This window comes from Macaca mulatta, chromosome 6 (assembly GCF_049350105.2).
Source record: "Macaca mulatta isolate MMU2019108-1 chromosome 6, T2T-MMU8v2.0, whole genome shotgun sequence".
In the NCBI taxonomy this organism is placed as follows: Eukaryota; Metazoa; Chordata; class Mammalia; order Primates; family Cercopithecidae; genus Macaca; species Macaca mulatta.
In genome coordinates, this window is record NC_133411.1 from 121,690,723 (window position 1) to 121,708,653 (window position 17,931).

The 17,931-nt window shown below is 36.0% G+C and overlaps 1 protein-coding gene across 15 annotated transcripts in view; it reads left to right on the forward strand.

Annotated features, from left to right (window-relative positions):
• APC (APC regulator of WNT signaling pathway) overlaps positions 1-17,931 on the forward strand; it is a 142,511-nt gene that overhangs the window by 51,206 nt on the left and 73,374 nt on the right. For all 15 annotated transcript variants that reach the window (XM_015140575.3, XM_028849654.2, XM_078005103.1 and 12 more), the window contains 2 exons: positions 9,888-9,972; positions 10,749-10,950. In XM_015140575.3, coding sequence (XP_014996061.3) covers positions 9,888-9,972; positions 10,749-10,950 — 287 coding nt within the window. The remainder of the gene's footprint in view (positions 1-9,887; positions 9,973-10,748; positions 10,951-17,931) is intronic.

Here is a 17,931-nt window from a genome sequence, read left to right on the forward strand (position 1 = left end):
AAAAAAAAAAAAAACTTCCTGCTTTTTGTTGTTTTTGCCTCTTGGCTATTTTAACATTTGAGTTCCTGGCCCAGTTCTTCCTGTCTGCTCACTACTCTTATCCTTACTAATTTCCTATTCTATCCTAGTTTCTTTCCTGTGCATTTCAAGGTTTGCCTTATTCTCCAGACTTGTGTGTGTCACTGAGGTAACTGTTTCTGCTTCTCTTTTACCCTTTATAGTCAGTATCATCACAGCTCAACCTTTGCTCATGTGTCCTATTCTGTCTTTCCATCCCTCTATCAATCTTTTCTACTCTAATTACCCTCTTGTGTGGTAAAAACTATCCCCAGCAATGACAGACATCCAAGATACCTACTTCCAAATCCCTTGGGAAATAAGGTAGGCTATAAACAAACATTTTGTTCTTTCCACAAACTATGGGTGACCTAAAAAGACTTGCATTAGTTGCCTAACAGGTTAAAAAAGAGTAGTTTGGTATTTTAACATTGATCAACACATTACATTTCAAATTGTTATATTAGGCATGTATTTTTAAAAGTTTTGAAATACAGAATTAAAATATTCTTTCATCTACTTTAGCATGGTATATTTTGCAGAGAACTCCTCCTGGCACGCCTGTTTAGATAGTACATGTCTGTTTTGTAGTATAGAACTCTGAGATCTCTTTTTTAAAGTTTCTGTTTAATTCCTTGAGCAAATTCAAAACTCATATTTGAAAGACAGTGTAACTTACCCTTAGATCCATCGCCACACCGAAGTGGAATGTCTCTCAGAGTGACAGTAGAAGTCACACCCTCAAATTTCTATAGTGGAATATCTAGTTGATCATTTATATGTGTGGTGTAACACAAGTTGAGTATCTCTTATTCAAAATTGCTTCAGACCAGAAGTGTTTTGAATTTTGTATTTTTTCAGATTTTGAAATATTTGTATTACACTTTGTGAGCATCCCTAATTCAAAAATCTAAAATCTGAAATGCTCCATTGAGCATTTTCTTTGAGTGTCATGTTGGTGCTCAGAAAGCTCAAGACTTTGGAGCATTTCAGACTTCAAATTTTCGGATTTAGGATGCTCAACCTTACATACATCAGGAATAGTGGCACTTCAGATATACCTGAAACCAACCATAAATTTATTTTACTCAGCATGTACTTCAACAGACATCTTGTGAATCCATTAACGTATTTCCTTAGAATTGGACATGTGGTACCATAACAATTGCAGCCCTATAATGAAATTATATCTCTTTTTAAGGTTTTATGCTGTGAAACAGCATAAACCATGACCTGTTTATTTTGTCTTAGAATATTGTTTTGTGTAGACGCTTTTGAAACCATTGGCACTTCCTACGGTGGATTAAGATTAATCCAACACAGTGGTTATTTCCCCCAAAGTCACTTGCTAGACTTTGTAATACCTTATATAAACTCGAATCACGTTTCCTGGTCATTAATCTCTTTACCTCCAAAGTAAGCAAAAGGAGGCTGGGCATCGTGGCTCACACCTGTAATCCTAGTACTTTTGGAGGCCAAGCAGGAGGATTGTTTGAGCTCAGGAATTTGAGTCCAGCCTGGGCAACATGGCAAGACTCTGTTTCTACAAAAAAATACAAAAATTAGCCAGGTGTGGAGCACATCTGTGGTCCCAGTTACTTGGAAGGCTGAGGTGTGAGGATTGTACTCCAGCCTGGGCAAAAGAGCCAGACCCTGTCTGAGAAAAAGAAAACAACAGAACAAAACAAAACAAAAAAACAGCAAAAAGTGTGTCTCCTCCAACCGGATTACTTAAAGTCTAAAATTTATGCAATAGTACCATCTAGTGGCAAAAGAGGACACTGCTTTGCTATTTGATTACATGTGTCTTTGTAGCAGCCAGGAAAATAAGTGTTTAAGGGTTAGGGAAATGTGAACACTGTGTATTAAGGAAATATTTATTTTTAAGTATAATGATATTATTGTGTTTGTGTTTAGAAAGAATCCTTGTTTAAATATACATATTGAAATATTTACAAAGAAGTTGTATGATGTCTGAGCTTGATTTTCAAAATAAGTCTGGTGCAGAGGGGTAGAAATAGAGAAAGTGGATATGGATGTAGATGAGACGCAACTGACCATGAATTGATAATTGTTGATGTGGGGTATGAAGGTACATGGGGGTTTGTTACAATTTTCTGCGCATATAGGTATATGTTTGAAATTTTTTAGGCCGGGCGCGGTGGCTCACGCCTGTAATCCCAGCACTTTGGGAGGCCGAGACGGGCGGATCACGAGGTCAGGAGATCGAGACCATCCTGGCTAACACGGTGAAACCCCGTCTCTACTAAAAAATACAAAAAACTAGCCGGGCGAGGTGGCGGGTGCCTGTAGTCCCAGCTACTCGGGAGGCTGAGGCAGGAGAATGGCGTGAACCCGGGAGGCGGAGCTTGCAGTGAGCTGAGATCCGGCCACCGCACTCCAGCCTGGGTGACAGAGCGAGACTCCGTCTCAAAAAAAAAAAAAAAAAAAGAAATTTTTTGTAATGAAAATAAAATAGAGATTACATGGAATTTAGATGATATGAAATCGGATAAATGCAGAATTGCAGCCAATCTTAAAAAAAGTAGTGTGGTTTAGTTTTTACTCCAGGGCTAGAGCCCTCCCCCCAACTTTTTTTAGATGGAGTTTCGTTCTTGGCACCCAGGCTAGAGTGCAGTGGCACAATTTCAGCTCACTGCAGCCTCCACCTCCTGGGCTTAAGCGATTCTCCTGCCTCAGCCCCGGGAGTAGCTGGGATTACAGGTGCCTGCCACCATGCCCGGCTAATTTGTGTATTTTAGTAGAGGCAGAGTTTCACCATGTTGGCCTGGCTGGTCTCAAACTCCTGACCTCAGGTGATCCACCCGCCTCGGCCTCTCAAAGTACTGGAATTACAGGCATGAGCCACCATGCCCAGCCTACCTAGAGCTGTTTAGTTGACTTTAAAATGCTGAGCATAGTAACAAGGTAAAGATAGCATTATAGAGATAAAAAGCTGAAAGGTGGCATGGTGTAGGAAGAATTATCTATAGGCAAATTATTAATCAAGCATTTACCTCTTTGTTGTAGTTTGACAAAATTTAATATTTATAAATTGGTCTATAAACTGTAAAACAATATACATGTAAAGTACACATTTTCAGAAAGTAAGAAAAAATAAAAATCGAGATCAGCATTTCAGACTGTATTTTGAAGATGTAATTATCAAGTGTACTTGTATCTGGTAATGAAAAGCATCTTTAACTATGATATACTGAAATAAATATAAGTGGGTCAAGTAGCAGCCTCTCTGAAATGACAGCGTTGCTCGTAGATAAATATCACTGGTATAACCACAGCACATTTCATCTCTAATGAATAATTTTCTTTCTTTTTTCTTTTCTTTTTTTTTTTTTTTTTTTGAGACCGAGTCATGCTCTGTCACCAGGCTGGAGTGCAGTGGCACGATCTTGGCGTTCTGCAACCTCTGCCTCCCGGGTTCAAGCTAATCTCCTGCCTCAGCCTCCCTAGTAGCTGGGACTACAGGTGCACACCACCACGCCCAGCTAAATTTTGTATTTTTAGTAGAGATGGGGTTTCACCATGTTAGCCAGGATAGTCTCAATTTCTTGACCTCGTGATCCACCTGCCTCAGCCTCCCAAAGTGTTGGGATTACAGACGTAAGCCACTGTGCCCAGCCTAATGAATAAGTTTCTAATGTTTCTAAAATGTTAAAATTCTTTTAAGACAATATTATATGTGATTATATAATGTAATTAATCTTTTCAAACTGAGCTTCCAGAATTTTAAAATACAAATGAATATTCTCTCCTTCAAAATTACATATGTATTTAAAAGCTGCTATTTCTCAGATAACTTTTTGAAACTTTTTTTTTTTTTTGGAACTGCTTTGCAATTGTGTTCCATTTTCTTTTAAAAACTCTTCAAAATTAAGGGCCTCTTCTAGGTTGTATGCAGTATGCAGCCCCCAAGCAATATGTCCCACTCAAAAACTAGAAAACACTGGATAAAATACAAAAATCATAATTTTAAGGACATTGGAGGACTGTGGAATCATCAAGCTCTGTATTAACTATAATTCCTAAGAGGAAAGAACCCTTTCTAGATAAGCTGAGATTACTGGTAATTTTCTTCCCGGGGGATATTGATTCTGGGTACAGATTGAGATTCATCATTGGCACAAGCAGAAGGACTTCACTGGGAGAAAGAAACTCTTGAGGCCTTTCTGCAGGTATGAAAGAAAAAGAAAATGAAATTGTTGGCAGCCTCGACAAACATGAGGGCAGATGTAGAGATATTAGCATTTAGAAGAGCTCTAAATACTTGGCTCATTTTTACCATGTGATATTGGCCAAGTCTTGTAGTACAGGAGACTTAGGATAGACTAGAAAGGCAGAATGTTAGCAGGCGAAGTCCTTCTAGAAGGAGAGACATGTTACTTTCGCACCACAGGTCTCCTCAAGTCATTTGCCAGATTTTGAATTTTGTAGAGCAGGAGATTAAAGACCTGAGTTTACAACCTCCAAGAGATAGAACATTTAAGGCTAGAGAGATAAGTGCTACCAGAGAATAAGGCTGACCTGGAAAGGCAAAGTGAAATATCCCATATTCCTGCAATGCTTAGGAAAGACCTATTAGAGGAAGACCTACCTAGTATATCTGGTTTTCCATTCAAGATAAATATCAGATTTTGATACTGTATAGGATAAGAAGTTAACTGCTGAGGAGATGGAGACCTTTCATATTTCCTATCTGAATATAGAGGGACACACTCAAGGAACTGGGAAACCCAAACCAGTTGTGAACTTAAAATTGCAACTAGGTCCCAATCCATTTTTTTCCTTTTTTTTTTTTTTTTCCAAGATGGAGTCTCACTCTGTCGCCCAGTCTGGAGTGCAGTGGCGCAATCTTGGCTCACTGCAAGCTCCGCCTTCTGGGTTCACGCCATTCTTCTGCCTCAGCCTCCCAAGTAGCTGGGACATCAGGCGCCTGCCACCACACCTGGGTAATTTTTTGTATTTTTAGTAGAGACAGGGTTTCACCATGTTAGCCAGGATGGTCTTGATCTCCTGACCTCGTGATCCACCCGCCTCAGCCTCCCAAAGTGCTGGGATTACAGGCGTGAGCCACTGCACCCAGAGGGTCCCAATCCATTTTTAGTTGCTAATTGGATTGAGGAGATCAGACCCCAACAATGGAAAAGGCAAACTCTCTAGGGGAAAATACTGTCAATCATCTAAAGTCTCTTTTTTTCTTGTATACACAGTTGGCATATAGTCAAACATTATATGAAATGCAGAGAAACTGGAAGATTACTGATAATCAAGAGAACAAATAGGTAATAGGAGCAAATTCAAATGATCCAGATGTTGCAGTTAGTAGTCAAGGATTTTTTAACATAAGTATTATAAATGTCTTGAAAAAAAAATGAATGAACAGATAGAAAATTTTGACAGAGAATTGGAGTCTATAATTAAAAGGAAGCAAATGGATAGTCTAGAACTGAAAAATGTATTTGAAATTAACATTGGATGGGCTTAACAGCAGGCTGAACAGTGAATTAGTGAACTAGTGAGAAGACAGAATTAGTGAACTTGAAAAAAATCAGTAGAAAATATTCAAACTGAAGCACAGAGGAAAAAAATGGTAAAAACAAACAAAAAAGACAAAACAGTGGCTTCTAGAAGAAAACATAGGTAATAGCTTCCTATCCTGGGAGTAGGCAAAGATTTCTTAAACAGAATGCCAAAGCACCATAAATAGAAATAAATTTGATAGACGACATTAAAACTAAGAACTTTTGTTCATCAAAAGACTTCAGTGTGCTTCTAGAAGAAAACATAGGATAATCTTATCTATGTGGCCTTGGGTGGGCAAAATTTCTTAGGACACACAAAATACTAAACATAAAAATGTATAAGATAAACTTCATCAAAATTAAAAACCTATGCTTTTCAGAAGACTTCATTAAGAAAATGAAAAAGTAAGCGATGGAGGAGAAAATACTTGCAACACATATATCTGACCAAAAGCTCAGTTCAGAATATATAAATAATTCCTTCAGAATATATAAATGATTCCCACAAACCAGTAACAAAAAGACAATCCAGTTTTTAAAATGTGACCCAGGGACTTGAAAAGAAAATTCAGAAAGAAAGATAAATGGCAGATAAGTCCATGAAAAGGGATTCAGCATCATTTGTCATCAGGGAAATGCAAAGACTATTTCACTCCTACTCAAATGACTGATGTTTAAATTAATAGCCTCCAGACTGGTAACAGCCCAAATGCCCCATTAAAGAGGAGAAAGGATAGATACATTGGGCTGTATACAGTGGACTACTACATACTATACAACATTTAAAAATAATGAACTGATAAGGCAACAGTATGGACAGATTTCACAGATACTATGTTGAACAAAAAACGTGAGACACAGAGTCTTATATACTGTATGATTCCATTTATATGAAGGTCAAGAAGATGCCAAACTCTTCTGATAAAAAAGCCAGAATAGTGGTTACCTCTAGGAAATGAAAATTGATAAAAGGAACTTGAGGGAACCCTCTGGGGTGCTAGAAATGTTCTGTATCTTCACCTAGATAGTGATTACATGGGTGTGAAAATCTAGGATTAGTGTATTTTACATATGTATGTTGTGCCTCAATAAAACAGGAAAAAAATTACTTGAGGTCAGTTTTTATTGTGGAATAGCCATAAACTATTCATGGCAAACTAGTAAGTAATGTAGGTCATATTGGATGATATCGTCTTAAGGCAAAGTAACTGGATGTGACTGTAAATATATACAGATTTTGTTGATGAAGTTCATAACTCAAAGCACTTACAGATATAATGTAAGTAACACATCATTGGAGTAAATTAGTAGCTTTCCAAGGTGACTGCTTTGAGAATCTTTTTAAAAATTGTTTAACCTTAAATCTTATTTACCTGTATGATTATAGCTATCAATAGATTTCTAGCAATGTGTACAGAAATTTTTAAAAATAGAATTTTATTACAAGTTGAGTGTATTCACTATTTTATTAAATTAGGAAATGTGGACAAAAATAATCAAAATCACCTATTTTTTAAAAAAAATTTAAATCCCATCACCAGAGGTAAAAGTAACCTTTGATAGTATATATATATTCTTTTTTCTATACATTTATGCAAACTTGCATTTGATGACATCATATTTTGCAGCATAATTTTTTTCTGTGTAATTTATTGTCATCTTACATCAGATTATGTATTTTACAGTTGCATAGTGTTCCATTGTATGTACAGCTAAAAAATGCTATGGCCTATTTAATACTTATTGTTGGACATCTGAATTTATATAGCTTTTTCATTTTTTTAAAATATTTTATTTTTTCTTTATTATTTCTTTTTTAAAAGACTATTAATGTAGCATTAGTTTTGAAAAAATTAGATGTATGTCCAATGATGTACCAAGGATTTTTTATTATGATTTTTAAACTTTTAAATCTTTGTAACTTTTCTAAAAACAAGTAGGATTTTTTGTTATACATATTGTTTAAAAAGTATGACACAACAAGTAAAAGAGAAATTGCTTATAATTTCAGTCTCCATAAAATAACACTGTTAACATCTTAATGATTCTGTTTTCAGCATCAACATCCCCTGAAAACTTGTTCAAAATGCAGATTTTCAACCTCTACCCCAGGCTTACTGAATCAACAATCTATGTTTTAACAAGGTCTTCAGGTGATTCTGATCCATGGTGACGCTGGAGAACCACTACTATAGGCTTTGGAGAAGAATCTTAGAGACTTGATCAAAGCTGTGCTTTAAAAAGATTGCTCTGACAGCTCTGTGCGAGATTGAGCCACTTAGGAAATTATTTTCGTAGTTTAGGTAGGGTTAATAACAAGATAGTGACAGTAAGAATATGAAAGAGGTAGCTCTAAGAGAGATATTAGAGGGAGAATCACTGGAATTCCATAACTGGGAATGTGAAGGAGGAGGTGCTAAGGATTTACGCTGGAGGAGAAAGAGAAGGCTAATGCCATTTAACTGAGAGAATACAAGGCAAAGAACAAGCTTTATTGGGACAAAACGCCAGTTCAGTTCTGGACATTTAGATGTATGGTGCCTATCATACAGATGTAAAGCGTCTATCAGTTGGTTGGAAAAGTGATTCTGAAGTTTGCAAGTAAGGTTAGGATTTGAGACATGTCATTGGAAATTAACTGCTCAAGGGTAGTTGTTGAATTGTGAGACTGGAAGCCTGAGAAATAGGGATAAGATTAAAAGGATTATTGAAGGACTAAAACAGTAGCAGTGGATAGAAAGAGAATTGAAATCCTGGAAAAATCACAGTAGTCTCCAGTGAAAGTTCTTAAGTGGAAGAGATGGTGCCCTGAAGTTTATAGTCGACATTTTGGTGGGCGTACTCACATTCAGTAAAGGAAGTTATCCCTGTGCAAATTTGTTTTCTAGTCCACAAATGTAAAACACTCTGGAATATTTTGAAAATAATACAGTCACCTTCATGCCCCCACATCTACTTACCCAAGCCTTTCAGACTCCAACGTGGCCTATTATTTGAAGGTCAGATACTAAGGCTATTTATTAACATAGGAAGTTCTAGGGTTTGGGGGCGATTTCTTTTTGTTTTTTAGCTGGGGTCTTACTCTGTCACCCAGGATGGAGTGCAGTGGTGAGACTGTGGCTCACTGCAGCCTCAAACTTCTGGGCTCAAGTGATCCTCCTGGCTCAGCTTCCCAAGTAGTTGGGACTACAGGCTTATGCCACCACTTACAGGTTTTTTTGTTTGTTTGTTTTTTGTTTTTTTTGTTTTTAATTTTTTAGGGACAGTCTTGCTCTATTGTCCAGGCTGGTCTCAAACTCCTGGACTCAAGTGACCCTGCTGCCTTAGCCTCCCAGAGCGTTGGGGTTACAGGCATGAGCCACCATGAATGCTTACAATGTCACTGTCAAGATAAATCAGTGAAACTGTCTTTGCTCCATTCACTAACTTTTTGATAGGTTTTCCTTTTAATGTGTTTACAGATTACTTTTCTTATAGGGGAACACTCCATTTAGATACAGAGTTGCAAGTGTTCAAATACTTTGTCTTGCATTCGGGAAACCTGATTGGCCAAAGAACTATGCTAGGAGCTAGAATGGAATGCCTCAGTAAATGGAAAATAATATAAATTATTATTAAGTAGCCTGCAATAAGAGCCAAAGTTCACAAATGTAATGGCAGAAAAACTGGTAGAAAAATGAAAGTTTCTAACATTCTTGGAGAAAAAATTATCAAGAAAGGGTTTACATGGGAAAGAAGAAAAGCATCAAAAGTCAAGAAAGAGTGAACATACAGTTATTTGAATATATGCTAATTGTAAATTAGTGTACTAGCAGAATATACTTAAACGTGGTATATTAAAAGCTTGAATGTTGAAGTTGTTAAATAGATTGTGTTAATTTGGTGTTTTTTATGGTCGTGTTGGTGCACACTTAAGAGACATGGATTCTAAACACATAAGTAGCTTTTGTAACTTGAGCAAGTCTCTGGGTCTCACTTGTTTTATCTTAAAAATGAGAATAATTCGCATTGTTGGTTTTTTTTTTAAGTTAAAAATAATGAATGTATCTTACGTGTGTTTGTAATACTGTGCATGGAGACTCCCCATACTCACCATTATCACAAAATATCACTATTATTATTTGGCCATGATTTATTTATTAATAATGAATAATAGGTAATATATATAAGGTGCATGTTTTCAGAGTGCTCTGAATTTTTTTCTCAGCGTACTTAAATGTCAAGAAATACAGAATCATGTCTTGAAGTTATTTAGAATTTCATGTTAATATATTGTATTCTTTTTAACAGGAAGTACTTAAACAACTACAAGGAAGTATTGAAGATGAAGCTATGGCTTCTTCTGGACAGATTGATTTATTAGAGCGTCTTAAAGGTAGATTTTTTAAAAGATGTTTTAAAATAATTTTTTAAGCTCAAATTGTCATCTTTAGATGTGTAGATCCAAGTATAGCTTCTCTCGATTTGGGTGTTGGTATCAGTTTTCTTGGTGTATTAGCTTTACCGTCAGGATGTAATTGTTAAAAGTACAAATAAATAAAAAATGTGTTTGTGTGTCATTTCTTCAGTTAAACATTTAACTGGCTTTGAATTAACTATTTTAAATCTCTTCCTTAAATAATTTTCAGCTCTTTTTAAAGCTTGTTGCTATTCTGCCAGTCACTAAATAGAACTTTAGTATTCTATATGCCATAGACTTGAGCCCACTGTCTCATTGGAAGAAGTATTGTCTTCTTCATTCAGTATAGAAATACTTTAACCTGTTCACATATGTAAGTTGATAAGTCGTTTTGAGCAGTTTTAAAAGGATATTTTTCTCATTTTGTTGCTTGAAAATTCTAATGTCAGAACAGAGAAAGTGCTTGATAATAATTGAAGCCAGACAGGGAAATTACTTTTGAATTCCAAAATATTATTTAGAGGAAGTCTAAGGAAGTATATTTTATCTAATTTTCCTTTAACATAGTCCTTATTTTTACTCTGACCCAAGTGGACTTTGCAGGGAAAGTCCTAAATAATTTTTTCAGTCATGTATATTTGTGGCTAAAATGTAAACCTAATATTTCACTTTAAAATAATATAATAACATTAAGTATATTTTAGACCACTTAAAGCAATTGTTGTATAAAAACTTGTCTCTATTTTATTTAGAGCTTAACTTAGATAGCAGTAATTTCCCTGGAGTAAAACTACGGTCAAAAATGTCCCTCCGTTCTTATGGAAGCCGGGAAGGATCTGTATCAAGCCGTTCTGGAGAGTGCAGTCCTGTTCCTATGGGTTCATTTCCAAGAAGAGGGTTTGTAAATGGAAGCAGAGAAAGTACTGGATATTTAGAAGAACTTGAGAAAGAGAGGTAACTTTTCTTCATATAGTAAACATTGCCTTGTACACTCCAGTTTATTGTTATTTTGTAATATAATATGTAAATTGTGAATTTATGGTAGGTGATAGCCAACACTTAGAGCATTTTGCATTTTTAAACTCAAAGATAGAATGTTATTGATTGCACTTATATTAAATCTAAAAATGTAAACAAGGCCGTTTCCTGGGATTCCGAAGACCTATTTTGTCACTTAAATACTTTGTTTTTTTGTTCGTTTATTGGGATTTATTTTGAGACAGGGTGTCACTGTGTCTCCCAGGCTGGAGTATAGTGGCATGATCTCAGCTCACTGCAACCTACACCTTCTGGGTTCGAGTGGTTCTCGTGCCTCAACCACCCAAGTAGCTGGAACTATAGACGCCTACCACCAGGCCTGGCTAATTTTTGTATTTTTGGTAGAGATGGAGTTTCTTCATGTTGACCAGGATGGTTGTCACTTAAATACTTTGACTACTCTGTACGTTGAGTAATACACATAATTGTAATATTTATATGTAGTTAAAATAACTTGCCAGATACTTTGGCCCACATCTGTAATCCCAGCTACTCTGGAGGCTGAGGCGGTAGGATTGCTTGAGGCCAGGAGTTCAGGACCAGCCTGGGTGACGTAGTAGGACTCTCTGGTTTTTTTTTTTTTTTTTTTTTGAGATGCAGTTTCACTTGTTGCCCAGGCTGGAGTGCAATGACGCAATCTCGGCTCAGTGCAACCTCTGCCTCCCAGGTTCAAACGATTCTTCTGCCTCAGCCTCCCAAGTAGCTGGGATTGCAGGCATGTGCCACCACGCCTGGCTAATTTTGTATTTTGAGTAGAGACAGTGTTTCACCATCTTGGTCAGGCTAGTCTCAAAATCATGACCTCAGGTGATTCCCCCACCCCCAGCCTCGGCCTTCCAAAGTGCTTGGATTACAGACATGAGCCGCTACGCTTGGCCAAGACTCTGTCTCTACTTAAAAAAAAAAAAAAGGTAGTAACTGATTTTTATTGAATTTCTGATTATCTATTGAAGTATATTCAGTAACTACTAGATTCAGTAAAAGATGACTCTTTTCATTATGGAAGGCCCACTACAAGTGGCTACAAATGAAATATGTCTTTATTTTTTTAAATTTATAAATAATTGTACATTTCATGGGGTACATAGTGATGTTTCTACACATACAATTTATTGCAATCAGATTAGCATATCTGTCATCTCAGACATTTATCATTTCTTTGTGTTGAGAACATTCACTATCTACCATCTAGCTATTTGCAGCTATGTAATATTGTTAACTATGCTCATTCTACAGTAGTATAGAACACTAGAACTTATTCCTCCTATCTAGCTGCAATTTTATATTCTTTAACAAATCTCTCTTTTTCTCTTCTTTCCCTCTGTGTTTCCTAGCCTCTAGTATTTACTTTTTACTTCTGTGGGATCAACAAAACATTTCTTTTTTCTTTTTTTTTTTTTTGAGACAGTCCTGCTCTGTCGCCCAAGCTAGAGTGCAGTGGCACAATCTCGGCTCACTGCAACCTCCACCTCCTGGGTTCAAGCAATTCTTGTGCCTCAGCCTCCCGGGTAGCTGGAATTACAGGCACACCCCACCGTATCCAGCTCGGGTAGCTGGAATTACAGACACATCCCACCGTATCCGGCTAATTTTTGTATTTTTAGTAGAGACGGGGTTTCACCATGTTGGCCAGGCTGGTCTCGAACTCCTGACCTCAGGTGATCTGCCTGCCTTGGCCTCCCAAAGTTTTGGGATTACAGGCATGAGCCACTGTGCCTGGCTAACAAAACATTTCTTAATGTATAAGTTTTAATACCTGAAAAAAAATTGCTTGATGTATGGAATGAGTTCTGATTTTTCACAGCTAGTGTATTAATTCTTCTCTTTCTAAAGTTAACATTATCTCGCTGCAGATACCAGACTATAGATCTTTATCAGGAACTTCGTCAAATGTTTTATGTCCCCTAAAAGATTCCTTAATGTACATATTAGGAAATATCTTTATTATCTTTGTATTTCTAAAAGTTCTATTAGACATTCAGAAAATGGTAAAATATACAAAACCTTCATATTGTCTCTGTGACCTTGGTCAAGTCATTAAATTTTTGTGCCATTTTCTTCTGTAAGATAAAGATATGGTTCTACTTTGTGGCATTGTTGTGATAATTGAATATTAGTATATAGGAAATACCCAGCATATCTCATTGAGGGGCAGAAGACCTTTTATTACTTTCTGTCCAGTTTCATATGTGCCCATTTATGAAAATAGGGATAATTATCTGGACCAGAAATGATGTTGCACTGTCTTTTATTTCTTAAGTTTACATAAGTCTCTGTTTCATACATTGATCCTAGACTATTGAAACACCATCCTGAAAAATAAGGAGTGAACTAGGGTCCATGATCTTCCATCTCTTTTTCCTCTTTGAGCTCTGTTAAGAGGCAAAGGGCATGCATACCAACCTTTCCTTACTTGCTTTCTTTTCCTTACTTTTCTTTATGTAGGCACAGTCCTGATTTTATTAGCAGAGAGAGAGAGTTTCAGAGAAAAATATTAATTTTTGAAATAGGTTTTACTGCAAATACTAGTAAACCTAACAAATGCAGCTGTAAGTGGTAAGGAATACTTGTAATAAAAATGTTCTTATTTTCTGTCTTGACATTATTTCTTGCCAGTCTTCCGGAGTTCTTTGCATCTAAATTTAGGAAAAGCTTATTTCTCTGTTCAAAGACTTGAATGCAGTGATCTCCATGTTTTATTTGTTATTTAATACCACTGTAAATAACTTTAAGCTAGTGTTCTGACTTAACTCCAAGTGGAAAATACATTTCTTTTTAAAAATATTTAAAGGTGCTTTAGCCTTTTCTGTTGTTACTATAGAAAAGAGGTCTTGTTTTTGTTTTCGTTTTTCTCCCAAAATATGGCCCAACTTCTAATTCAGGCTTTATTACACACTACAAAAAGTTGCTGTATCTGGAGAGAAAGAGGTGTCAGCATAGTGTTGTTAGAAGGTTCTCAACTCTGACTGATCATTAGTATCACTAGCTTAGCTTTATAAAGCATCATAAGTGAAAAGTATCAGTATTCCTTTCCTATACTCAGTCTCATTTCCCATGAGATAGTTACTTCTTTAACTCTAAATAATATGCTTATATACTAGTATTGGACAGGGCTTACTGACTCACCACTCTGAAAGATGAAGATTTGTTAAATTTACTCAATTATCCATCCAGTTTTTAATTCTGTACCAATTCTTTGGTTGAATTTGTATACATAAACACATAAGCAAATACACATACATATATGTAAGTTCTATTTCTTGTTCTTTCCTGTGACTGACTGTGTCTGTTGAAGCCCCACTGTATAAGATTTGGCAACTCTGTGTTTACTTTTATTTTGTTAAGACTGTTAACAGTTACATCCTGCTATATATATTTGAGTCTTCATTTTTTTTTCCTGTAAATTAAGCATAATGTTGATGTGAAATAAGTGGGTTTTTTTAGGACTCTGTAGTTGTTGGACACTGTGAGTCAATAGTATGGCAGAATTAATTTTTCCTCCCCGTTGATAGAATATCATACCCTTTGTGCTTCTTAAAGGAAGATGATGCTATTTGAACTGTGTCTTTCTTATATAGCTCTTGGTTTTTGTCTCAAGTTTCTAATTTTTCTTTCTTTTATGTTTTTGGGAGTAGAAACTTGTGTCTTTATGGTAATATGAAGATCTAGTTTCATTGTATTCATAAATAAATTTTTATTGGAGCCAATGAATTTTTCTGATCTAATTTGGACCATTTGCTTCCTGAGCCTGCTACAATACTGTCATACCATTGTTGTCATTACGCTTCCCATTTAGGTCTAATATATTTGGGTGTTCTTGACTCTTTTTTTTGTAGGAGAGAGATAAATTGATTTCTTGCTTGTGTGATAGTATACTTATTTTGCTCTCACACTTGATTGATAGTTCAGGTAGGTTTAGGTTCAAACTCATTTTTCTTCATTATCAAGGTACCAATGAGAAATTTGATGCCAATCTGAATGTCATTCCTTTGTAGATGGCAATTTTTCCTCTTTCGAAGCTTTTGAATGTTTTGGTATGCATATTTTCTTCATTCATCATGCTGAATATTTACTGTACCCTTTTCATCTGGAAATTTATTTATTCAGCTTTTTTCTGTTATATTACTTCTTTGATGATTTTCCCCTTTAGTTTTTTTCTGTTCTTTCTTTCTAGATCTTCCTAAAGTCATAGTTTATGTCTTCTTCCTTTATCTGTACTCCTCAAGATAAATGCTAGAAGTTGGTCAAGCCAGGACTTAAACCCAGCTTGTAGCTTTATAACCTTTTTGAACCTCAGTTTTCTAGTTAGTGAAGTGATCATGAGAATAACGACCTCAAAAGATAACAAGAGGATTAAATTAGATTTTTTTAAAGTCCTTAGCACTATGCCCAGTACATACAGCATTCAATAATGTTAGGTATTGTTGTTGTCATGTTCACTATTACTTTATTTAACAAATATTTATTGACTGCTAATACAAATGTGCCATGCTCTTCTAGGTGACCCCCAGTAAGGTAGAGGACTAAGAAGACATGAGATTTATGTGAAAAAGCATTTTTAAAGAAGGCCATTGGCAATCACAAAATAGGCCTTTAGTACACTAAACCCTAGTGACCCTACCTGTTCTGAGTCTAGCCTTAGTTTCAGTTCTGAGCCTTATGAATTGCTGTTGTGTGAGTCACAAGGTCTACTACTGTAATTTAATCACTTGCTATCATTTTAGCTGAAGACACTATAACCTTGGCTTCCCCAGAGCATTTTACTACAGGTTAATCTTAAACTTTATAGTAGCAAATTGCCGCTAGTGTCCCTAACCTCGCCCTTACTTCAACACTGCCACTGACATTGGCCTGTCAATTTAAGCACTTTTAATGCCCAGCTCTTTTTTTTTTTTTTTTTTTTTTTTTAAAGACAAAGTCTCACTCTGTCACCTAGGCTGGAGTGCAATGGCACGATCTTGGCTCATTGCAACCTCTGCCTCCCTGGTTCAAGAGATTCTCATGCTTCAGCCTCCCGAGTAGCTAGGACTACGAGTGTCTGCCACAATGCCGAGCTATTTTTGTATTTTTAGTAGAGACAGGGTTTCACCATGTTGGCCAGGCTCGTCTCAAACTCCTGACCTCAAGTGATCCACCTGCCTCAGCCTCCCAAAGTGCTGGGATTACAGGCGTGACCCACCATGCCTGGCCCCAACTCTTATTTCATAAGTTCATTTATTAGGAAATAATGGACGAAATATTAGCATCACCATTTTTTTTACTCTTTTTCCCACCTTGGACCTGATAGGTCCTACAGGTCCTCACTAGGGAAAACTGAAAAATAGAATTAAATCTCATCTTTATGAGAGTTGTGATACCCAGCTGTGAATGAAGTTCAGGCTTTCTGCAGTGCTTTCTCCTGTTTCTGTTGTCAGAAATCGGAGGGAGAGAGCAGCTTGTCTTTAGTCTGCCTTCCCTGAGGGATGCAACATCGTAAACAGGGGCTTCCCTCTTTCCCAATCAGTCCGTCACTATTAAAGTTGCCACATAAGAACAAAAGCTTATTTCTTATTTTTTAAGTTGCTTCTCAGTAAAGGAAAATACATTTTAGCAAGAACAGAGCCTTCTACATACTCACATTTGTACTCACTACTAAGATTCATTCCATATTTCCTAAGGAACAATAATCAAGCAGAACTTTTAAAGTAATAGTATCAGAGTGGGGAACATCTCTCTGTATGACCAAACTCCAGAATCTATAATAGAAAATATCTACAAATCGGACTGCATGGAAATCAAAATTTTCTACATGGCAAAACGTTACAGATGACCCTTGAACAATTCAGGAGTTGGCCTACCCACCCACTCCGTGCAGTCAAAAATATATATATAACTTTTGACTCCCCCAAAACTTTACTGATTGCCTGCTATTGACTGGAAGCCTTACTGATAACATAAGCAGTCAAGTAACAAATATTTTATATGTTATATGTAGTATATACTATGTTAAGTTAGAGAAAAAATGTTATTAAGAAAATCATAATGAAGTGGAAGGAAATTCATGTATATGTGGACCCATGCAGTTCACACCCATGTTCAAGCGTCAACTGAGTAAACAATGTTAAAAAGACAAGTGTTGAGAAAATATATATGCAACCCAACAACTGACAAAGCACTGTCATTTTTAATACAGAAAAGGTCCTACAAATAAGAAAAAATCACAGAAAAGAAAATACAAATGGTTTATAAACTTAAACAAAATGTTTAGTCTCACTCATAGTAAGAGAAATCAAATTAAAACCAGTGATACACCATTTTAAAAAAAACTAGATATGAAAAAGTAAAAAGTTGAATTAAACACTTAAATTGGTGATGATGGTAGCATACATTGGTATAACATCTCACAAGGGCAGTAAGTTAAAAATTTATATATTCTAGGAATTTCTTTTATATAAATGCATGTACATGTATGAAATGAGGTATATCTATAAGACTATTCAATGCGGCATTGTTTATAATAATAAAAGATTAGAAACGCCCTAAGTACCTGCCAACTAAGAGTTGGTTATAGTGTATCCCTACATAGATTTATGAATACTAGGGAATTCTTGGAATATTACGCAGCTAACAAAAAAAAAATACCTAGTATAGATTGAGCATCCCAAATCTGGAAATAGAAAATTCTCCAAAATCCCAAAGTTTTTGAGTGACATGATGCTCAAAGGAAATACTAATTAGAGCATTTTTGGATTTGAGATGCCCAACTGTTAAGTATAATAGAAATATTCCAAAATCCAAAAACACTTCTAGTCACAATCATTTTGAATAAGGGATACTCAACCTGTGCCTTATTTGTGTTCTGCAAGATCTACTTTTTTTTTTTTTTTTTTTGAAAGAAGTCTGTTGCCCAGGCTGGAA